At 55.0% G+C, this 23,929-nt stretch overlaps 1 protein-coding gene across 1 annotated transcript in view; it reads left to right on the top strand.

Moving 5' to 3' along the window:
- The window catches only part of ADAMTS2 (ADAM metallopeptidase with thrombospondin type 1 motif 2), a 233,303-nt gene that overhangs the window by 110,152 nt on the left and 99,222 nt on the right, over positions 1 to 23,929 (top strand). The window contains 1 exon segment of the mRNA XM_030927877.1: positions 23,064 to 23,266. Coding sequence (XP_030783737.1) covers positions 23,064 to 23,266 — 203 coding nt within the window.

The following is a 23,929-nucleotide window of genomic DNA, read 5'->3' as shown; positions in this document are numbered from 1 at the left end:
ATGTACTCTATTTCATAATGTAAAATTGACGCCTTTTAAAAGACAGAATTCAGAGGCAACCACGGACTTCTCGTTTTTGGCAAAAGCTGATATGGGTTCTGCCTTCACTCTCTGCGCTATTGGCTAATTTCCTCTTTTTTTTTCTTTTTTTCTTTTTTTCTTTTTTTCCTAGAGACAGGGTCTCGCTCTGCTGCCCCGGCTGGAGTGCAGCAGCACAATCATGGCTTACTGCAGCCTCCAGCTCTGGTGCTCATGAGATCCTATCCCCTCGGCCTCCTAAAGTGCTGAGATTGCAGGGGTGGGCCACTGCCCCTGCCGGCTTCACTGTTCTCTGCACCGAGAAGACTCTCCTATGTGTATTTACAAGAATTTGGGTAAAAATTTTGGGCGAACATTGGTCCATGTCACCTGTGAGACAGGGAACGACGTGTTATATACACCAATTGGTCCTTCGGTTACTGGTCAGGCTTTGATTGGTTCTGTTATCAGAATTCTCATCTCTTCTCCGCAAGTTTATGCTCGCCATGGTAAGGGACTGTAGAGATCACTGGCCCCTTACAGTTCCGCGAGCGTGGACTTGTGCGGACACCGGACGTCATCAGCACATCGAGGCAGGGGACCCTCGTCTTCTCCCACGGTTTCCTTCTGTCCCTTCCTTTCTGTTGCTGCTGTTGTTTGCTTTTGTGGTAAGAACACTTAACGTGAGCTCAGACCTCTTAAAGAATTTCGAAGTGCACGATGCCACATGGTTAGCTACAGGCACAACATTGTACAGCAGATCTCTAGAACGTACTCGTCTAGCATCACTAAAACTTCACACCCATTGACCAACAACTCCCCATTTCCCTCTCCCTCAGCTCTGGCAGCCACGATGCTGTCGTCCGCTTCTGTGAGTTTGATTATAGATCCTCGTGTGAGTGGATGCACGCTGGATTTGTCCTTCTGGGCCTGACTTACTTCAGAACGCGTGTGCGTGGAGGGGAGGGGGGTCTGCACACCATTACACTGTCACTGACATGGATGTGCAATACAGGCCTGGGTCCCTCTCATCTTTTCATAGCCGCCCCCCATGTTTTTTTGAGACTGAGTTTCGCTCTGTTGCCCAAGCTGGAGTGCAATGGCACGACTTCGGCTCACTGCAACCTCAACCTCCTGGGTTCAAGCGATTCTCCTGCCTCAGCCTCCTGAGTAGCTGGAATTACAGGCGCCCACCACCATGCCCAGCTGATTTTTGTAGTTTTAGTAGAGATGGGGTTTTGCCATGTTGGCCAGGCCGGTCTCGAACTCCTGACCTCAGGTGATCCGCCTGCCTCGGCCTCCCAAAGTGCTGGTATTGCAGGTGTGAGGCACTGTTCAGGCCTTGAGAGCCCTATTGTTTTACAAAATGAAGGAGTGCCTGACAGTACATGAATGGTGGTATGTTTTAAGTACACGCATGAAATGAAGGAAGTCTGTATGGACCCAGACGTGCTGCAGTGCAGTGATGCCAGCCAAGTCCACGCCCCTAGAAGTGAGACCCAAGGTGAGAGTGATTGGACCCAGGTACCCCCGGTTCTCATCATCTCTGTGTGCCTGTGTGCACAGCTCTCCCGGGCATAACGTCCAGCGTATGTGTTTGATGTGTGCTTGAGGCTGGGTCTTGCCCTGGCATCAGCAGAAGCAGGTCCTGGAGCACATAAGTGACCACAATACCTGCACAGCCTCTGCACAGCTGGGCATCTCGGCCTCAATGCCCTGCGGGTGCCCAGGGCCAAGTAGGCACTCAGGAAGCCTGCAGGCCCTGGGATGGCCAGGCCACACTTTCTGGTGATCTCACATTGCCCGCCCTCCGCCTCTGTGCATCCCCTCCCCCCTTGCCCACGAGGGCACCCTGCCTGCTCACCTTACGCCCAGCCCTGCCCAGCCTGCCCTGCCCTCCTCCCGCCGGGACCGCCTCTGCGAAACCACTTAATCCGGTGATATATTTCCTCTGGCAGGCCAAGCCCATCGATCCTGACTCTCAGGGATTGGATTGTAGTGTTTTCTAACAAAGTCAAAACCAGATTTCCATGAGAGGTTTACAGCTCAGTAATTATGGTGCTTTAGCGTAGTGTGCCAGGGCGCAGGAATGTACGGGGTAAGGATGGCGAGCGAAAAGGTCAGAAAATTAAATTAGAACCACGGAAGGGGAGCCTTGGCAAGAGAGGCCTGGCCAGCCAGCAGACAGGGGCACCCCCTCTGGAGAACACTGAGAAAGGGGAGTTGTAAAAATGAGCCATTTCACGCCTCATTACAGTTTCCCATAAGGTACTTAAGGAGGGATGATGTGCGCTGAACTTGGACAATTAACGTAATTAAACATTCATGCTGCCCGCGGCCCATTTCCTGCCTGGGGATATCTTTGGAAGCTGAAGCGATTCTTTTTTCTTGGAGGTGATTTCAAGAACGGCTGCGGAGGAAGAGCTTCTGTAGGGCTGGGCCTTGGGGGATGTGTCCCTGCACCCCAGTGGGGCAGGACCCCCACAAAGACTGTTTCTTGGTGGCAGCCAGGGGCCTGGGGGCTGGGGAAGGCTGGATGCCACTGACCTGGGATTACCTCTCCGTGGGGAGTGGGCAGCGGGGTCTGTGTGTGAGACTCCGCCTGTGTTTTGATCACGGCCAAGTCGCTTAAGCCCAGAGTCTCTGGCGTCCCCTCCTTTCCTTCCATTCTCCGACAGCAGCCTGTAAGCCTCTCCTCCGTTTCTTGGGCCTCAGGTTTTCCGTGTGTCTTACTTGTGGGCTGTCGCCAGCAGCGTTGTGCCTGCTTTTCAGACAAGGACACTGAGGCTCTGACAGAGAGAGGGTGGCCTGACCCAGGCGCACAGCTGGAGGAGGCTTTGCTGGGACCAGAACCCAGGGCACTTGCTTACCTGCTGGCTGTCACCTCTCAAGCACAGGCCGGGGGAGGAGCTCAGGATCCAGCCAGACGGAGCTGTTCTCGGGCGGCCGCACACCACAGAGACTTCAGTCCAGACTTCCAGAGCTTCAGCTCCTCCTCTGGGAAGGAGCACCAGGCTTCCTGGCTCCAGAGTTGCGGATGCTGGATGAGGAGGCAGGGGTGAAGGCACCGCCCCGAGTCTGGAGCCCCACAGGAGCCTTCCCCAGAAGCTCTGCAGGCAGTGATGGCAGCTGGCTTTGGTTGGGGTTCTGCCTGCCTCAAAGGCAGGCCCAGCCAGCCCAGCCGCGCATGGTGGGTGCTGGGGCTGGGGGCACCTCCGGGTCTCAGGGCACCTGCCTTGTTGTCGAGAGACAGCATCAGGCAGGAGGTGAGGCAGTGGCCGGCCTAAGAGCTGGGCCTTGCTGCGGAGACTCCTTCCACTTCACACCCACACGGGTTTCCGGCTGTGGCAGGTGGAGAGGGGGAGGCGCCAGGGCCCTGGAGGTCCTCAGGCTGGGGCGAGTCCACCCCCAACTCTGCCCCTCTGGCTGGAGAGGACAAGAAAACAGGCTGGTGCCTAGACAGGGTCCTGGTGGAGTGAGCTGAGTCAGTAACAGCCCTGTCCGTGCACCTGGCCTGCTCCTGTGTGCGCCACTGGAGTGCTCTGCAACTGATCCATCCCGGAGGCCGCCCACACCTGGGGCCTCCCCCCACCCTCTCTCTGTGCTCCAGACCACTCCTGCCCGAGTGTCTCATGGGTGTCTGTCCTTGGGTCCCCACAGAAATCTCAGCCCAACATGCCCACACGGGCTTTTCCTCCTCCCACGTGGCTCCTCCTGAGGGTCGCTTGCCGGGACGGCTTCCCAGGGTGACCAGTTGCCCAGGTCAGAAACCTGGAATCCTCCCTGGCCCCACTTTCTGCACCCAAGCGGCAACTCCACCTCTCAGTCTTTGTCCACACGCTGCCTCTCCTGCCTCCCAGTCTCCCTCCTGGCTCCCTCTCCAGACCCATCTGCTCCCTGAAGCCAGGGCTGCCCTGCCCCCTCTAGTCTCTCTGCACTTCTGCCCTCCTCCCTGGTCTCGGCCATCTCTCCTCTCCTGGCCTTCCCTCCTTGGCACAGCAGGGGCTTCCCTCACTCCTAGGCTCTCTGCATTGCTGGTCCCATGGGCCGTGGTCAGGAACACCCTTCCCACTCTGCCTGCCTCTCAGCCCTGCCGTGAGTGAGTGTCAGGTTCCCTCTCTGTCTGGGCCTTGCCGTCTTGGAGGGCATCTGGGGTTGAGGGGATGCTGGTCCTGCTCACTCTGTGGTCCCAGCCCAGCAGGCTCACATCACTCAGAGGGCCCAGCTGGGGGCCCCGCAGCCCACCAGATACTGCCATGCCAGCACCCAGAGCCAGGCCAAGGAGATCAGTGCCAGACCAGTTCCACCCCAGATCACAGCTGGGCCCTGACTGTCAGGGTGGCCCCCTTCGGCTGCCAAGTGTAGAGTCATCAGGGAGCAGGCCAGACTCTGGACTCCCTCTGCCCCAACCCCTAGGGGAGCTCCACCCCTGGCTGCTGGGAGAGTCCTGGCTTTTCCCGCATGTGCGTGGCTTGCTTTTTGGCTGGGCTAAGGATTGCAGCCATATGAAATGCTCATTGCTGTCCTCATGCCTCTCCCATTGGCTGTCCAGGAACTCAGCTCCTTTCTCCAGGGCAGCCACTGCACACCTTTCCTCTGTGTCCTTTCAGCATGTCCTGCGCACACACACATATAAATCCTAGGATTGGAATCTCTGGCTCAAGGGATTTTGTGTCCTATACATATTGTGTTTTCATTTTTATGACTTTCATGCACACTGCAGACTATACCATGTACTACCCTGCATTCGCGATTGTCAGGTAACATATCTTGGACATCTTCCACATCGGCCCTTCCAGATCTGCCCATTCCTTCCACGAAGGTATTCCATCCTGTGGATCACTTACTTCACCAGAGCTTGATTGACGGCGACTTGACTTCTTTTCAATATTCACTGTTTCTTATAATGCAGCCCTGGATATCCTTACACTTATTTCCTTGGCCACTTGTATGAGGACATTTGTAGGATTAAATTCAATAACTGAAATTGCACGTTCAAAAGGTTTGTGCATTTTCAAATTTGATAAGGATGACCACAACCCTAGGATGGTTGGCTGGGTCCATGTCTCTCAGCATGTGCCCCTGATCCATACATTTTTATTTGGACAATCTAATGAAGGTTATTTCTTCAATTAAGGGTGAGGTTGAGCATCTTCTCATACACTGAAAAACTGCTCGGTAGCTCACGCCTATAATCCCAACGCTTTGGGAGGCCAAGTTGGATGGATCACCTGAGGTCAAGAGTTCGAAACTAGCCTGGCCAACATGGTGAAACCCTGTCTGTACTAAAAATACAAAAATAAATTAACCGAGCCTGATAGCAGGCACCTGTAATCCCAGCTACTTGGAAGGCTGAGGCAGGAAAATTGCTTGAATCTGGGAGGCGGTGGTTGCAGTGAGCCGAGATCACGCCACTGTACTCTAGCCTAGGCAACAGAGACTCTGTCTCAAAAAAAAAAAAAAAAAAAAAAAAAAAAAAAAAAAAGCTGCTGTCTTTTCTTTCCGGAGAACTGTCCCTTCATACTGAGATGGGAAAAGTTCCCTTGTCCTCCTTGCAGGGCGTGCAATGGGGGTGTGGTTCGCTTCTTCAGTATCCTCTGCTCAAACCTCCGGGGTAGCGTACAGACGGGCAGGCTCTGGGCTCCGACCTCACGGCAGCGTCTAGGGGTGGATGTTCACAGCGCCTGAAGCACCAGTGGGCGTGTGCCACATGTGCTCTTTTAGTTTAGCTGTCTATAGGCAGCTTGTGTTAACCAGCTCAATTAGACCCTCTACCTTGGTGCAGGGAATGGTGGGCTTGGAGAATGAGTGCGAGGTTTTATTGAGTGGAAGTAGCTGTCAGCAGATGGGGGAAGCCAGAAGCACGGGGTGCTTTTTATTGAGTGGAAGTAGCTCTCAGCAGATGGGGGAAGCCAGAAGGAGGAGGGGGTGCAAAGGTTTTTTCCTGGAGTCAGGCCGCTAAGCAGCCTGGGCTCTCCTCTGACTGCCCCAGCCAAACTCATTCTGCTTCTGCTGGTCGGTGGCCTGCAGCTGCCGGTGCTTGTTGGTGCGCTCCTCTCGACGTCCAGCCGTCCGTGTGTTCCTCCACTCATGTGCTCCTCTTGGCGTCCGGCCGCCTGTGTCTGCCTGTTAGGGTCTCAGGGGTTTTTATAGGCACAAGATGGGGGCGTGGTGGACCAGGGTGGTCTTGGGAAGTGCGACATTTGGGCACAAAGGCAAGAGTGCCTGTCCTCACCTAGTTCCGTGAGGGTGGAGCCCTTAGCCAGGGACTACGCCCTTCCCGCTTCCGTATCATTTAAAGGGGGCATGCCCTTCTCCACCCGGCACCTTTGTATCAATACCATTTGTCCATTTCCCTTTTGGATTGCTGGATTGTTTCTTGTTGATTCGTAAGAGCACTTTATATATTAAGGAAATCAGTCCTTTGTCTGAAGTGCACATGATGTTGGTGAGCCCTTGGCTGTGTAGGGCTGAATTGAGAGTCCATGAGAGGGAGGAGGAGCCTGGTGCGCGCTGAGTGTTAGTTGCTATGTGGATAACCGGGAGTGCTCCTCAGGCCCCTGCCTGAGGATTGCACTGTGAAACACGTCCATCAGGTGCTGTCCTTCAAGATGGGAAAGGGATGTGGAGAAAGAAACGGGGTGTGAACTGCGGCCCGGGAAGCTTCAGCCGCTGTGAGGCAGAGGCAGGCAGACTCACTCTGGTTGGCCAGAACCTTACTGTGCTCAGAACTCTCCAGGTCAGACGGAGGAGGATACAGGTAAACAGGTGCTCAGGGCGTGGAGCTGAGGTGGCAGACAGCCCTGGGGGCCCAGCCTTGGCTCATTTCACAAGCAGCACAGTACCTACATTACTCTTAAGTTGCTTGCCAGTATTTAGAGATCAGAGACTTCACATGCAAATCCAGATTTCTTTCTTACTTACAAAAATAAGAAGACCCAGCAACATGGACCTGCACCCTCCTCGCCACCGCTGGCCACCTCAGGCTGGAGATAGCCTGCCCAGGGCCCACTGTCCCTCTCATCCCCCTGCCCACATGACTTTTCTCATGAGAGCAAAATATTTCTGAGTGAAAAGGAAAAAGCAAAAGATGAGCCAAGAGGGCCACACGCTTCAGGAAAAACGGGAGAGAGAATATTTCTCTCTGTTCAACATGTGAACAAAATATGTCAGGGTCAGAGAGATGGGGCATCGGGAAACATGCCCAGCCTAACAGGGACCCGCAGGTCGAGGGTCAGGGAGGCCCAGGGGAGAATTGCTGTGGCATGAGGTACACCCTGTGACCTGTGGCCGGCAGCGTGTTGTCAGGATGGCGCCTACGGATGTCAGGATGTGCCGGGAGCCATGGCAACAGCTCCCAAGAAAAAGGGGAGAAGATGGCGGCAGCGTGCACCCACCGCACAGCTGCAGTGAGCACACACAGCGCCCACCTGCCCTGCTGACCTCACGCCACCCTCACGCTCTCCCTGTAAATGACAGCCAGGAAGGAAACCGACGCAGCCTCCACAGCCAACTGCTCCCACCAAGGAGATGCACACTCCGCCCACATCCACGCTGCGCCTCCTCCTACCCTGTCCTGTCTCTGCCTGGTCAGAAGTAGCATAAGGATAACTACAGTTTTCCATTTATCCAACAGGCGTTTTTTGGCCCCAATTTATTTATTCATTTTGCCAAGCCCCATATGGGTACCCGAGGACTTAGAGAGGGGTCAAGGGCCACTTCAGTCTTCTGGGAGTTCACTGTAGAGCATGTGTGTGTGTGCGTGCATGTGCACGTATGTGTGTGTGCGTGTGTATGCATGAGTGTGCATTGTCACACGCACACACGTGTGACATGCACATTCACGCACACCCAGACTCATACATGCACATGCACACATATACGCTCACATGTGATGAATGTATGCATGCATGTGCGTTTGCGTGCATGTGTGAGAGTAAGTGCATTCGTGTGTGAGTGTGCATGTGTGAGATTGTGTAAGTGCATTCGTGTGTGTGTGCATGTGTGAGATTGTGTAAGTGCATTCACGTGAGTGTGCTTGTGTGTGTAAGTGCATTGGCATGTGAGTGTGCATATGTGTATAAGTGCATTCGTGTGTGTGTGCATGTGTGTGTCAGTGCATTCACGTGAGTGTGCCCGTGGTGCATTTGTGTGTGTGTGTTGGCTGTGGATGTGAGTGCATGCATGTGCATGTGTGCATGTGTGTGAGTGCATAAGTGCGTTGGCGTGTGTGTGTGTGCATGTGTGTGAGAGAGTACGTGCATTCGTGTGTGAGTGTGCGTGTGTGGATGTGACTGCGTGCGTGTGCATGTGTGCGTGTGTGTGAGTGCGTAAGTGCGTTGGCGTGTGTGTGTGCATGTGTGTGAGAGAGTACATGCATTCGTGTGTAAGTGTGCGTGTGTGGATGTGAGTGCGTGTGTGTGCATGTGTGCATGTGTGTGAGGAGTGATCACTGAGCAGGCCAGCCTATGATGGTGACACCCCAGAGCACTCTTCTGGAGGTGGTGCCACGCAAGGCCTGGCAAATGGTAGTTACCAAAATACTTGAGTGAATGAACAATGAACAAACGAATGAAAATGAAGGTTTTGGGAGCCAGAGAAGGAGACAGTGACTTGGCCTGGTGGGGGACATGGGCCCAGGGCAGGCAGGTAGGAACTGCTGCAAACAGGAGGAAAGTCAGGCTGGACCTGGAAGCAGGGAGAGAGGTTGCCTGGCAGAAAGTGGCAGCAGGACCAGGTGCTCTGGGGAGAGTACTCCCGCCCTGGGAGAAGGATGTGGAGCTTCAGAGGCAGCTGGGCCCTGCAGGGGCTGCTGCCAGACTAGATGCCCTCTCAGGACTTGGCAGGAGTCAGTTCACAACATGCATGGCTGTGATGGCAGCCGCGTCACCTCTGCAGGGCAGCAGAGCACGTGGGCAGCTGGTTGGCAAGCACGGGCCAGAGGGCCACCCACCCAGCCCATCTCCGTGAGCCGCAGGCCTGCTGCTGGCTGCTACCTGGAAGGATCACACCAGCTTTTAAGCCAAGAAAAGGAAACCCCAGCCTTTTACAGTAGAATTAGGGTGATTTTTATACTTTCTGCCTGACCAGCTGCTGGTCCAGTCTTCTGCGCCCTCGTGGTGTTGGGGGCAGCAGGGGCCCAGCGAGCAGGGCCTTTGTCATCTTCTCTGCAGGAAGGGCGGCGCTTCCTCCCCTCCTGGTTCTCAGGGTGGCCCTGGGATCTGGGCTTGGAGTGCATCCCTGCCACCCCCCCAGTTGGTGTGGAAAGGCCCCTGTGAGGCTGCCTTGGGGATTAAATTTTCAGGACTCAGCACTCACTCTGATTTCTGATTTCCTCCCTTCTCGAAATAGGGCTGATCCAATTAAGCCTCGTCAACACCGCGGCCTGGGCGCTGTGCCGGGAGCATGCGGAGCCCTTCCCTCCTCATCCGCACCTGGGGTATTATAGGGCAGGACGCATCATGGGACAGGAGTGTGTGGGGTCCACCAGGACTAACTGTCACCACCCCCAACCCCAGGCTTCTGGACCCATGGAGTTCACACAGGAAGACAAAGGGGAGGAACCCCCCCGCCCGTGCAGGATTGGGTGACATGGCCTGGGCTCAGAGTGGCGGCTGCACTGGGGGCCTCTCGGTGCTGTCTCCGAGTCTGCACCTCGGGATTTACCCGTGGGAGGGGCAGGTCTGAGAGAAGATCCCACAGCCAGGTGGGAAGGACAGGAGAGGCCAGAAACAAAGGTTGGGCAGACCTGCTCCTCAGCCCCATGTGGCTGGAGCAGAGGGAAGGAGGACATGTGGTTTGGGGGCGCAGCACCTGAGGAGAGAGGGGGGGGTCCCTGACACTCACTGGGAGAGAGGGCTGAGGGTCTGGGAAGTTCCAGGGTCTTGAGCTGAGGGGGGTGTGGTGAGCATCGCATCACCTCTGTGGGGGGCTCTTCTCCGGGCAGATCCAGGGAGCCTGGCCGCTGCCCACCCGCAGGGGGTTTCCCTGCTCCCGCAGGAGTCACAGGGGCGTGGGAGCGTCCTGGAGGATGGGACGTCAGGGCGTGGGAGCGTCAAGAGGCCCCAGACCCCACCACCCTTCCGCCCCCAGCACGGGGGAGGGCTGGAGTCGTCTCTGGGGCTGTCCTTGGCCACTCCTGCTCCTTGAGCAGGCCCTGGACAGACACAGGGACTATGCTTGGTGCCGTGACTGAAAGTGGGGGGTCTTTGTGCCCCAGGGTCATGGTGGGTGTGACGGCAGCAAGGTCCCCAGCTGGGCCAGGGTCCCGGTACCTTCAGCTCCCTCTTGCTGCTGGCCAGGTGCAATCACCACCATGGGCCATTGGAAGCTCGGGATGCGGGAACAGAGCCAGATACTGGAGTCACACAGGGGTGCCTGTTGCCTGGGCTCTGGGCTTGTTCCCTCATTTGTGTAGAGAGGTCCCATGCCCACTCCGCCGGCTGCCATGAAGAAGAAACAGGAGGGTATGAAGTCCCTGGTGCCCGGGCATCTGGGGAACTCTTCCTCCTGGGAAGGCAGCTTGTTGGCACAGTGTGGCCCACCAGGCAGTGCTGCCCCAGTTCCCACCATCAGCCAGGAAGAGCCTGTGCTCGGCCCCAGCACTGCTGTGTGCCTGGACTCCTGATCTGGAGGGGCGGGGAAGGAGGAGGGAGCAAAGGCAGGCGCTAAGTCCCTGCACGTGGCCCATGGCCGGGTAGGAGAGGGCTTCATTTGCACAGGGTCAGGCAGCATCTGAGACCTCCCGCTTGTGCTGGCTGCAGGCCCTTCCCAGGGGACCAGGACCTCACCCCTGCAGGGCCCACGCCCACCCTGCATGACGCAGGGCTCAACATCCAAGGACATGAAGGCCACAACAAGGGAAACTGAGGTTGGTGATTAGAGAAATGCCTTGGAACTTGGATTTGAAGAGTGCAGTGATGGATGAGGCACAGATTCTGCTGGAGTCAGGAGCGTGGGCAACACAGAAGGCATAGACGGTGGAGGGTTAGGTTCCAGAGAGCCTGAGGAGTGAGGAGGGAGCTCTGAGGGAGAGGGAGAGGCAGGCTGTGCTCCTGGCGTGAGCCCAGCTGCATGCGGGCGCCACTCCCCAGGTGGACAATGCAGCTGGCAGTGCAGCCGGAGGTGCACGTGCAGGCAGTGGAGGCACCAGGCCCTGGATTTTCTGAGTGTAAGGTACCTGAGGCCGTCCGGGGAGCAATGCCGCATTTCCAGATGTCCAAACTGGGGGCTCTGGAGCATGTACCAGGCTGGTGACAGGGATTTTCCACCTGTCATCTGCTAAGCCACTGGCCAAGGCTCTGGCCACGTGGGTCTGCCACGTGGGTGGCACTGGCTGCCAGCACCCCACTTGCCAGCCCCCTCCTCCCCTGCATTCGGATCACAATGCCTGGGAGTTCTCCCTTCCGTTGGGACCTGTGGGTATCTTTGCTTTGTTCTAAAGTTCACAGTGAATGTTTTCATTAAAAGACCTCCCGGCCTCTCCATTGGCCCCCACGATCTGGCTGCCGTGTGCTGCGGTGCCCGTGTGAGATTACCCAGACCAGCTCCCCTTCCCTGGGCCAACTGCCCAGCAGAGAGAAGGCTTGGAGCCCTGGGGGCTGTGGCAGGTCCTGGGGACCCTCCCTGGTTTAAGCAGATGCTAGGCAGGGGAAGGGCTTGGCGGCTCTTCTCACCCGCCCCAGCCTCTGAAGGCCCGGAGACCCCCGTGAGTCCTTGGAGGTGGGTGGGCTGCAGGGGCCGCTGGAGAGTGGCATGGAGCAGGTGCGGAGGAGCCTCGGCAGTTTGGCAGGTGTTGAGGGGAAGAGGGGGAAGTTGTGTTTGGGAGGCCTCTGTGAGGACTGTAGACAGGAGGCCCCCAGACTTGCTGCAGGACACCTCAAAGGGGCTTGCACAGCTGCCGGTCACTCGCACAGCTGAGGTTGGCTTGGTTCAACCTCAGCGGCCTCACACCTCTGCTGGACACCATTTCCCAAGGACACGGATCTGGGAGCTGGACCAGAGCCTGGCCCCTTTTCTGGTCATAGACTTAAATACACAGCAGACCTCCTTGCCCCACACTGGGAGGTGCAGCACAGGGCAGAAGAGAGTGGCCTGGTCTGATGCCTCAATAGTTTAAGAGAGCTCTGGCTGCAAAGCCAAACCATGGTGTCTCTCACAGGCCAGCACTTTTGGCTGTGTCTGTGTTTGTGAGGGCACACAGGACTCTTGCTGTTGCAGGAGACAGAAAAGCTAAATGAATTGACTGGAAGAATTAGAATGTCCAGGGGTGCATCAGCTTCAGTCACAGCTGGATTCGGTGACCTGAACAGTGTCAGCAGCACACGGGGCTGCCCTCATCTCTCCCCTCTGCTGCTCCTGGGAGAAGGAGGTACCTAGCAGCCCCAGAGTCACATTTTCCCAGCAGAGAGGAAAGCACGGGAGTCTTCCTGTGCACACCAACACACAGCATCGGGTTCCAGTAGTCCAATAGGACCCCTCGGGCACTCCTGGAGCTGGGGTGCAGTGGGGTTGGCTCCCCATGAGCCATGTGGGGTGCGAGTAGGGGAGCGTGGTTCACTAGCAGAAAAGGTGTGGTGGCCAGACAGGGCAGGCCACCATGCTGCACAACTCCAGGTGGCTCCATGAGGGTATGCAGGTGCTGGGCAGGCCAGGACCTTCTGTGTCCACCACCGAGAGGTGTCCTTTGTCCTCTGCTGTGGCGGAAGGGGGAGGGTATGTTCTGACGACCAGCCTGGAGAGGATTTCTCTCCTTTTTTAGTGCTTCCTTTTTCTCCCTGAAGCTCTGCTAAGGCTGAGCGGTGCTGGGCTGGAGCGTCCATCTGTCCGTGGGGCAGCCCATCCTGTGGGAGGTTAGAGAACTGTCAGGACTGCCCCTGAGATTCGGCGCAGCTGTTCCGACGCACTCCCGATGGCCAGGCCGGCCCCAGGAGCCCCTCCCCACCCTCCGATCCACCTAAGGTCATAAAAATGGCACTGGATGAGCTGCGTCTGTTGAAGTTGCAGAAATTAATTCAAAGTCGGTAATAAAGTTATAAAGGGCTGGGATGAAATAATCCTAATGAGCATCTTTTAATAAACTGCACCAGTGGGGCTCCGTGCTGATGGCCCCCGTGGGGCTGAGACTGCCTTCTGCTTCCCAGAGCCTCCAAAGAGCCTGCCTGCTTCCAAACAAGGCTTTCTGCCATGTCCTGATTACACTTCCACATAAACATATTTCATCTTAATGATTATCTTTAGGGGAATGCGCAGCCAGAGCGACTGTCTCTTGGTTGGTAACAAATGGAGGGGATGACCTTGCTCCCGTTGACCTCCCCTGGGTAGGGCTCCCCATGTTGGAGGAGAGGCTGCTGGTGCTCCAGGCTTTGGTCCTCCTGGGCCCGGCGGTGGCCCCTGCAGGCCCTGGCAGTGCTTGTAAGCAGGAACTGGGCTGGCATTCTGGCCTGGGTATTTGCCAACATCATGGCCTTAGTCTAATTTCCTGAGCCTCCCTCTCCTCTTCTGGGCAATGTGGCAGTTCTGGCTCTGCAGGGCGGTTATTAGGACTTATGTTTTGGGCACTCCTAAGCACGGGAAAAAGGGGATGATTCGTTCCCATCCATGTGGTTGGCAGGTTGAGGCAGTAGCACAGCACCTCTGTCTGTGTGCAGGTGCCTCAGTGAGTGTGCCTGTCTGCCATTGCACCATCCCTTAGTGAGTGTGCCCGTCTGCCCTCGTGCCATCCCCTAGCAAGTGTGCCCATCCCCCTTTGCACCATCTCCTAGTGAGTGTGCCCATCCACCCTCACACCATCCCCTAGCAAGTGTGCCATCTGCCCTCACACCGTCCCCTAGCAAGTGTGCCATCTGCCCTCGCATTCAGCCAGCAGAGTCCAGCAGAGTGGGAAACAGCTCACAGGGGTTGGGGCAGCCAAGGAGAGGGCTGGGAAAGAGCCCTAGGCTTGGAACCCAAAGCCCACCCAACAGCAAGATTATCAAAAGGTGCCTAGCTACATTTTCTTCTAGCACTTCTATGACTTCCTTTCGATCATCTCATCCACTAGGAATCTGTTTTTGCTTAAGGCATGATGTCAAAATTTGACCTTTTCCTCCCTCTAACCAGTTGTCCTAACATCGTTAAAACAAAGAAAGAAACAAACAAAAGCCATTTATCTCCCCAGCCTGCTCTCTTTCTTCTTCTTTTCTCCTGCAATGAGCAACCGTTTCAGGTGATCAAAGGGTATCCTTTTGTTAGTGTACATTTTTGCAACGTGAATGTTGCTGTCTTGTATGTGTGTATCCGTAATTTACATAAGTCGCTCTGAGGTGTCTGATTCTGTTTCTTACCTTCTGCACTTGGCTCTCTGTTTTTAAGATCCATCCATCTATGTAGATATCAAACTTCTAACCTTGGTAGCACTTTGTGGTGTGCCCCCACCACATCTGCCTCTCCTCTCACGCACGGATGACCCCTGTGTTGTTTCTAGCTCCCTCACTCCACCCAAGCAATGCTGCAAGGGGCAGCTCCCCATTGCCTCCTTACAGACCTGTGCAAGTTTGCCCGTCTGCAAGCCAGTCCATGGGGGCGAACAGTGGCCGTGGGCCGAGGGTCAGCCCGAGGAGGGCACTGGGATATCCGATAGACATCCTGTATCTTTAGAGCCACATGGTGCTCTTCCTCATCATCCCCTCAGTAGTGCCAGACTGCCAGAGTGTCCCGGCCTGCTCCGCCTGCACCGTTTCCTAGCACCATTTGCTACCTTTATCATTTACTATTTTTTTTACTATATGGCTACTTGAGCAACTATTTATAATTACGTGCAAATGAGTATCAAAGATGATTAATATTAAAGCAGAGAGCTGGCACACACTGGCGGTGTAAAGAGACGACAGCACTGCCCCCGCTGGATGGAGGCTCCCGGAGGTGAGCAGATCAGTCTCCAGGTCGTGGTCTGACTCCCGCTTCTCTGGGAACTGACAAGGCCCCTCCTGGGGAAGTCGTGAGCCAGGTCTCGAGGGAGTCTTGGGCTCAGCACAGTCAGGCACCTGGCAGGGCCAAGGTGGGGACCAGGTGCTGGACCTGTGGTGGAAATACGGTCAGAGGGAGGGGGCTGCCCTGTATTTCCTGCTTCTAAGCTCACCATGGCCTGCCTTCAGCTCTCCGTGGGGGGAAAGCTGGGAACTTCTGTGAGTGTTGTGTGTCTTCAGCAGAGGATGGGAGCACCCCTCATCAGCACATGGCCAAGCCAAGTACTGCCGAGAACCTAGGCCAGGCTCTCCTGGGCGTTCCGACCCCGGGCTACAGCTGGCCTGATGGAGGTGGGGCCTCGTGAAGACCGTTCACCCATGGGTCACACTGCTCAGTACGGCTCAGTCGCCCTCCACGTCTGGTGCAGAGCCATCACCCCAGGGTCACTTCTCGCCACCCTCCATGGGCCTCCCAGGCCATGTCTTCTGTGTTGGGCTCCCATTTTCTGTATCTGTGTTTTACGTCTTACTCTTCCTTTTTTTTTTTTTTTTTTTTTTTTTTTTTTTGTGGAGCACACCTTTCGGTAGCTTCTTGAGAGGGGTACTTGTTAGGTAAATCTTTGGAGAACTGACATGTCTAGAAACGTCCTTATTCCACTTTCACACTTGATGGGGAGTGTGTCTGGGCGCAGAATTCCAGTTGGGAAATCATTTTCCTTCAGAATTTTGAAGGCTTTGCTCCACTGTTTTCTTGCATCTAATGCTGCTTTTGAGAACTCTGAGTCATGCTGATTCCAATTCTTTGTCTATGACCTCTCCTGTAACCTGATTTTCCCCTCTTCTTATTCTCTGGGAGACCTTGTAGAATGTGGCTGTCTTCATGGCCAGCCTGGGATTCAACTTTCTTGATATACCAAGTCTGTTACCACTTGCCCATCTGTTTCCAGCCTCCCACAGTTCCCTGGTTATTTCTTCCCCTCCTGCTCTCCTTATCCTTGTAGGCTTGTGACTTTAATTTTTTTTTTTTTAATTTCTTTACTAAACTTTTCATGGGATTCTAGAAAGGAGCCAAATCAGATATCTGTGTTCAATCTGCCATTTTTACCTGGAAACTCCCATATTCTTGGATCTGTTTTTGGAAGTTTTTGTTTTGTTTTGTTTTGAGATGGAGTTTTGCTCTCGTTGCCCAGGCTGGAGTGCAATAGCATGATCTCGGCTCACCACAACCTCCGCCTCCCGGGTTCAAGCGATTCTCCTGCCTCAGCCTCCTGAGTAGCTGGGATCACAGGCGTACACCACCACACCCAGCTGATTTTGTATTTTTAGTAGAGATAGGGTTTCTCCATGTTGGTCAGGCTGGTCTCAAACTCCCAACCTCAGCTGATCCACCCGCCTCAGCCTCCCAAAGTGCTGGGATTACAGGCGTGAGACACCGCGCCCAGCCTATTTTTGGAAGTTTTATTCAGCTCCATTGATCTGACATCACTATGTTTTCTTTAACATTATTTTATAATACATTGCATTAATTTGAAAGACACATATCTCCTCATTATCATTCTTTTCCATTATTTGTCTGTCGGGTGTCACGTATAGTCTTCCGGATGAATGTTGGAATCACTTTGTTGGGTTTTAACCATTATTTGATGGAGATTATGTTAAATTTCTTGATTCATTTGGAGGAGGATCAGCTTCCAGTCCAGGATTATGTCAGTGTATCTTCATTTACTGAGGTCTTCTTTTGTGTTTTTGGAGATTTTAGACTATATTATACTACTTTTTGTGTAGTCTTTGAACATTTATTAGTTTTTGTTTATTCTTAGATACTTGGGAGTTTTGTTCTTATAGTTGATAAGCTCTTTTTTCCACTCTACCTTCTAGCTGGTTATTGCTATGTTCAAGAAAAGTATTGATCTTTGCATACTTATTTTTTGTAAGATGAGAAGTATCTATTCCTCGTGGGTTTGGTTAAACTCTTCTATGGAAGCATTTCTTTGAATACTCTTTCAATTTCTTCTGAGGTTATTGGTTTATCCAGGTTTTCTACTTGAGCCATGAGTGGAAAGTACTTTTTCCATTTAGTCTAGGCCCATTGGAACTGTGCTTTTAATTTCAGATGTTTAGGGTTTAGGGTTTTATTGTTATCTCTGATTTTGTCTCAGTAATGGTGATTGTGGGCACGATTTTTGAATTTTGTGCCCTAATGTGTGGCAAAATGTGGAACTTCTCCCATGTGTGCTTGACAAGGGCATGTATTCTGGTTGTTGGGTTTGAACATTAGGTTTTCCTATTAATTCCAATAGTTTCTATCCTTACCTAATGTTGTATCAAACTTGTCTGGAACAAATGTATTACAGTGCTCCTATCACTGTGGCCTCATCTCTTCTTCCTTGCATCAAGTTGAAGCTCTTAGGGGCATAAACTTTCGTATCTTTTACATTTTTTTCCCATGAGTTGTTTATCAGTTTGTCTCCTTAAATGCCTTGGTTGGTGATTACATGGTACATGTTTCTTTGCCCCACTTTTTTTTTAACTCCTGCTGGTCACTTCGACTTGGTTATTCCATATGCAAGTAATTTGTAGCTGGATTTTGTTCCATCTCATACTCCTCCAACTGTCACCACACTTTTGCTCCTGGTCTCGGCTCCCCACCCCCCAGTATGGCCCCTCTGGCCCTGCTGCACCTGCCTCTCATATCTCAGTTCCCAACTCCCCAGAGGCCCCCAGCTCGCCTCTGCTGGGCCCTCTGTTCCCAAAGCATCTCTTTTCCATGGCTCCAGCCCCTCACAGCCCTGCGATTACCTGTGGGGCACTGGGGAAACTGAGGCACACCAGACCCCATGGTCTCCATCCCCCAGGGTTCTCTATCTGAGAGGGAAAGTCAGTTAATGCCCAGGCAAATTCACAAATGAGACAAGACCTGCCCGTGGTGGAGCGTAGCAGGAAGGAAGGGCACGAGGTGCTATTGGGAGAAATCAGGGGAGGGGCAATTTCAGTTTAGGATGAAATAAGGAAAGTTCTCCCTGAGGAGCTGACGTTTCAGTAGACACCTGAAGGAAGAGAGCAATGAGGGGATGGTCATCCCATGGAGAGGGGATAGCAGTCTGCCCTATCACTGAACAGTGTTGTCCTCAGGGTTTAAGCATCCCTGCCCCAGCCCCTGTCCCTGTCCTCCCCAAGTGGCACGCAGTGGGGCTGTGGAGGAGGCAGAGAGGGGCAGAACATGCTCCTCTCTTCCAAGAGCTCTGAGTCCCATGAAAGGCAGTGGGCTCCCTTCCTTCTGGGTCTTTCAGGGGGCCTAAATTTGGCCAGCAGCGGCGGCAGCAGCAGAAAGGGCATCCCAGGTGAAGAGGCCAGCCCAGAAAAGGCATAGGCCTAGGCTTTGCATGGAGGACAGCGAACACCCAGCCGCCCTTAGCACAGCAAAGCCCCTGCCTGCCCTCAGAGCCCACATCTGCCCACTACACCTGCCCTCAGAGCCCACCCCTGTCCACTACACCTGCCCTCAGAGCCCACCCCTGTCCGCTACACCTGCCCTCAGAGCCCACCCCTGTCCACTACCCCTGCCCTCAGAGCCCACACCTGCTCACTGCACTTGCCCTCAGAGCCCACGCCTGCCCCCTACACCTGCCCTCAGAGCCCACACCTGCTCACTGCACATGCCCTCAGAGCCCACGCCTGCCCCCTACACCTGCCCTCAGAGCCCACGCCTGCCCACTGCACCTGCCCTCAGAGCCCACACCTGCCCACTGTACCTGCCCTCAGAGCCCACACCATCCCATGGTACTCATGAGGTTCCAGACTCGGTCCCAGGTTTTCTCTTCCCTAGGGTAATCATACTTGTTTCTACAATTTTTATTCCCACAAATCACCCTTCAGTGATGGTGAAGTACAGAAGGGCTCCGGGCATGTGGACAACGTTGGACCCAGAGGCCTGCGCACATGCCCACTCATCCTCTCTGGTGGTGTGGCTTGTCTGAGTCATGTAATTTTTCTGCTCCTTGGTTGTTTCCTTGATGCTAAAATGGGACGATATGCTGATGGTGACGAGCCTCCATCTTGGTGAGGGGCTTAGATGGCTGCTGGGGGTATGGAGCTTTGTCACTGTGAAGGGCTGTGCACACACCCCTGCCTGGAGACTTGGGGCGTGCCTAGGATGCTGGCAGGTGCAGCCCTCGCCCACGTGCCCTGTGCGCTACGGCACTGTGGATGAGCCATGGCTGCTGTGACCCACCCGTTCCCCTGCTGGAATTCCCTGGACAGAACTGCTGCCTCCCCTCGTTCCATCCTCTCCCTGTTTATTGATTGACTCTTCGATGGAGTCTTTTTGTTCCATTCTAGAGACTCTGAAACAGGACAGCTCTGGAGGGCTTCCCACAGTGTCATTCTATGGCCGTGATGTGAGCAAGGAGATCTCCAGCTGCCATCCAGTAGGGGCCCCGAGTACAGGGAATGCCAGGAACTCAAAAGCTCCGTGTTACCTATTTAAAAGATGGGATCCTGCCACAGATACCTCCCTTCTGGGTAGCCACAGCCCACCTGGGCATGACTTCTGGGGCCTGGTCAATCAGCACCCCCAGGGGGCCCCGCGCCTTCTCGTGGGGAAGGCTGCACCCAGAGGAAAAGAAGGCCAAGGGCAGCGTCATCCTCCTGCCTCCACAGGAGACGGGCAGCGCTGACCACTCATCCAAGCAGGGTCAATGCCGAGGGATAGAGCAGAGGCTGTGTGAGCTCCTGGTCACCACAGCTCAGCAGGGCTGGGCTACAAACATAGGAAGCTCCCAGGGGAGGAGGGGAGAGCAGCAAATAGCCCCCTCCTGCCTTGGAGGGACTGAGTGGAACAGGGGCCATTAGACCAGGTAGGCAACCAGTACAGGTGGGCAGGCCCAAGGTCAAGGTTGACTTCAGAGGGATCACTAGGAAGCCGACTCAGGACCGTGCCAGGCCCATCGATTAGAGCTCCTTATAGCAAGGCTCTGGGGAACAGCCTGCGAGGGCCAGCATGTGGTCAGAGTGTCTTCATGGCCTGGGTTAAGCCCACGGTGGGAAAAACTGAGGTGGCACTCATGATTGACAGGGTCGGGATCAATCCTATTGTGGGGAAAACTGAGGTGGCACTCATGATTGACAAGCTGGGGTTTCAGCCTGACTGCCGGGTCTTTTTGGGACAGAGGAGGCAGGAGGGTGTCTGGGCCAGGGCTCCTGTTGCCCCAGGCCTGAGGGCTCTCCCCTTGTCCTGTCCAGCCTGAACATGACTGAGGCTTCCAGGGGCCAGACTCGGGGTGACTGTCACCTGCCAGGTGACCCAGGCCCCTGTCTTCCTCTCTTCACCCTCTTTACCTTTGGGCCTTGGACCGTCTCTAGGCACTGGTCCTGAGTGGAGAAGGAGTGCTCTAGAACATAATTTCCAAATTTCCCCCCAAAATTATCACGATTAAAATAATGATGGCAACAATAATAAATCCATTTCAGGTGAAACTGACACTTTTAAAGCATCTTTAGAAATCTTTGCTATTTTTCATGGGCCTGCAACACACAATTTAGTTAAAAACTCCACCTGCTCAGCAGAAGCAGCCTCAAGACGTGCCCAGCCCAGCTCTGTCCCGACACGGCGCCCCAGTCCTCCTGCGGGGAGTGTCTGGAGGGTCCCTGCATGGTGAGTCCGGGTTTAGGGCCAGGAGGACATACTGTGATGCTTTCTGGTGCCAGAATGACATTGAGGGTGGCAGGCAGCGGCCCTGGTGAGCCAAGCCCTGTATATTTTGTCTCCAGGTGTGGCCCCTCAATTCACGGTCCAGGGCTACCCCTGGGATGGCCCCGTCTCCTAATTCCTCAAGAGAAGCTGGATGTTCTAGAATTTTTAAACATGAAATCTTCCAATTTTCAAATGCTATTAACCAAATGGCACCACATGGCCTCAACGGGTGGCTCTGTGGTCTGGTTTTGCCGAGGGCACCGCTGTGTGTGACCCCTTGCTTGACAAGGGCAGAGGTTAACATCCGGCCTATTCCCCAGGGGAAGAAGAATTTTCCTATGGAAATTAGCATCTCTCTGCTTCCCAAGGTGATTCTGAAGGTGAGCTGTCTCTGTTCTTTGGAAATGCAAAGAAATAAATGTACAAAAATAGAGTGGCGATTCCTCAACCCCCCTGTCAGGCTTAAGTCACTGGCGCTTCCTCTGGGAACAGCGTGGATGGTCCTGAATCATCCAGGCAGCTAAGCAGACTGCTCAGCTCCACATGGCCCTGCCCACAGGCCTGCCTGCCCCACCCCTGTCCCTGGAGTGGCCCTGGGAGTCCTTGCTGTGTACATGCGTGTGTGTGTGTGCATGTATGTGTACATGTGCGCCTGCTTGTGTGTGTATGTTGAGGGGACACAGAACTGTGGAGCTGGAGGTGGCACGAGGACCCCAAAGGTACTGGAACCCCAGCAGCTGCTCAGCCCTGGCCCCACTTACTCCTCTTTTCCTGTCCCAGCCCTCACCCTCTGCCTCGCACCTGCACTGTCTCTCTTGGTCTTGCCCACAGTCGGGTTGCAGGTTTGTGCCTGAAACCTCATGTTCAGTCTGTCTTGTCTGAGCCGGGCTGCAGGGTGCTAGGAGAGAGCCCTTGGCTGAGAGCTGGCCCCACTGGGATGCCATGGGTCTCCCCAGCTGTAAAACGGAAATGGCCAAGTCCACCGAGAGGCTGTCAGCACCGGGTGAGGAAGTGTGTGCCAGGATGGGGGCCCGGTGCCAGGCTGCCTCACTGTCCGAGTGGCCGTGCTGCCCGCAGAGGCCTGGTTCTGCCCCCGGGGCCTGTCCTGGGCCACCCTCACAGGGAGGGAGTGCCTGTCCCTACCTGGAAGAGGTAGCAGGAGAGAGGTGTTGGGGGTGAAAAGTGTTTTTCTGGAAGACTCTTTGTAGAGAGGTGGTGCAGCCGGGACCCTGGTGTCCCACAACTGCAGGGGCCTCGGGGCTCTGTGGGTTGGTGATGTCACGATGACCTGCAGCCCTGGGTCTGTCTCTGAGGACCTGCCTGGGGAATGCCATGGAGACACAGGACCCTGGGACCGGGACCTGGCTTAGACAGAGACCAGTGCAAGGGAATGGGGGCTTCCTGGACACTGGGGCTTGGGGGGCAGTGGGCAGTGTGGTCTGGGGCTGCCGTCGATGCTGAAGGTCAGCCTGGCCAGCCTTGCTGTGGCCTTTAGAGATGGGCAGTGGAGGGCTGGGAACTGAAGCCTGGTCCAGGGTGATCTCCGGCCTGCAGGACACGGAACAGAGCAGAAACTGCGCTGCACAGAAGGCAGGGACGATATCCGGGGCGGGCTCCCCAGGATGGCAGCCCCAAGTGGCCAGAGGCACACCTTGGGGGCAGGAGATCAGTGCCTGCCCAGGGCTGACTGCAGCAGAGCTGCCCCAGAGGGGTTCGTCTTGGTCTCGGAACAATTCAATCAGACCAGAGGTGGTACAGTTCGCCTGTGGAGGGGCCCAGGACCTGGCCCAGAGGTGTGGGGCCTCACTTCAGTGGAGGACTGAGCAGAAAGTTCTGGGAGGGGCCCAAGGAGGCAGTGGAGAACATGCACAGCCCAGGATGGGCCTCGGTTTCCCCAGTCATAACAGCTGGCAGTGACACCTGGGACACCAGTCCTTTGGCACCTGGCAGCCCTTGGGGGGAGAAGAGGCGGCTCTGCCCACTCCAGCTTCAGGCAGTGTGGGCTGAGGTTCCTGGCCTCTCTGTGGCTGGGTGCCAGCCCTGGGATCCATAAGGCAGACGGTGATGCTGGGCTGGGACTCTCACAGTCTCAGCAGGCCTGACCATCGTGTGGAGGCCACTGTGGCCCCTGCTGTGGCTGGGGTTGCCACCAGGGGCTGGGGAACGAGCGGTCCTGGAAGTCCCAAAGGTGGCTGTCTGAGCCCTGCTGTGTGTGAGACAGCTTGGCAAGTCTCTGCCACCTTCCTCTGCACCTCGCTTTCCTCTGTAAAATGGAACAATACCCCAGGTTCGGGGTGCTATGAGTTTTAAATGAGAGGATGGCTGAGCTGGCGAGCTGGCGCCTGGTGGGTGGTGTTGTGTGCAGGTGGGTTTGCCCTGATGCTGAAGATGGTGTCCTCTCCTTGCAGGAGCCTCCCTGGGCAACCTGGACAGCCTCAGCCGCGCCCTGGGCATCCTAGAGGAGCGTGTCAACAGCTCGAGGCGGAGGGCACGCAGGCATGCTGCAGATGACGACTACAACATCGAGGTCCTGCTGGGCGTGGATGACTCTGTGGTGCAGTTCCACGGGAAGGAGCATGTGCAGAAGTACCTGCTCACGCTCATGAACATTGTGAGTCGGGTGGCTGAGGGGCGGGGCGGGACGGGGAGGGTCAGCCAGGGGCTGGGCAGGCCAGAGAGGCCCAGCTGCATCCCCTGAGGCTCTGCTGATTTCCTTGTTAGCCGGAGGTGAGTGCCACAGTCTCAGGGAGGCGCTCTGGGTCCACAGGTGAGACAAGTTGACCCTCCCTGACCTCAGTTTTCTCATCTGCAAATTGCGGGTAATTCCAACTTGATGGGCTCTTTATAGGCTAAGGCGGTTTTATGCAGACTCCAGTCATTTGAATGACAAATGTCATTCAATGTGTCATTTGAAAAACAGGTTTTCTCAATGTTTGCCACTTTTAAAACTAAAATTATTTTAAAAGGAAACCTCATTTTACCTAAAAAGCTAACCTAATAGTAAGACATAAAGTGACATTATTCAGCCCCAACTAGAGAGTCCTGCGTTCCTCTGGCTCCGAACAGAGGCCCCTTTCTGTTTAAAGTAGAGATTAGTGTGCATTAGAGCCAGGGCCAGGCACCAACCCAGGGCCCCTCCTTGAAGCTGGCAGTGGGAGAACTGAAAATCGGGGAGGGAATTCCTTTCTCCCTGTGAGTCTGGGCTATTGAAAGGGGTGTCTGTGTGCCACCTCTGTCTTCTGGGCACCTGCCCCTTGTCTGCCTGATGCTATGA

The sequence above is a fragment of the Rhinopithecus roxellana genome, chromosome 3, assembly GCF_007565055.1.
Source record: "Rhinopithecus roxellana isolate Shanxi Qingling chromosome 3, ASM756505v1, whole genome shotgun sequence".
Classification (NCBI taxonomy): domain Eukaryota; kingdom Metazoa; phylum Chordata; class Mammalia; order Primates; family Cercopithecidae; genus Rhinopithecus; species Rhinopithecus roxellana.
The sequence above is the reverse complement of the archived record's forward strand: the minus strand, read 5'-3'. Positions and strand labels throughout refer to the sequence as shown.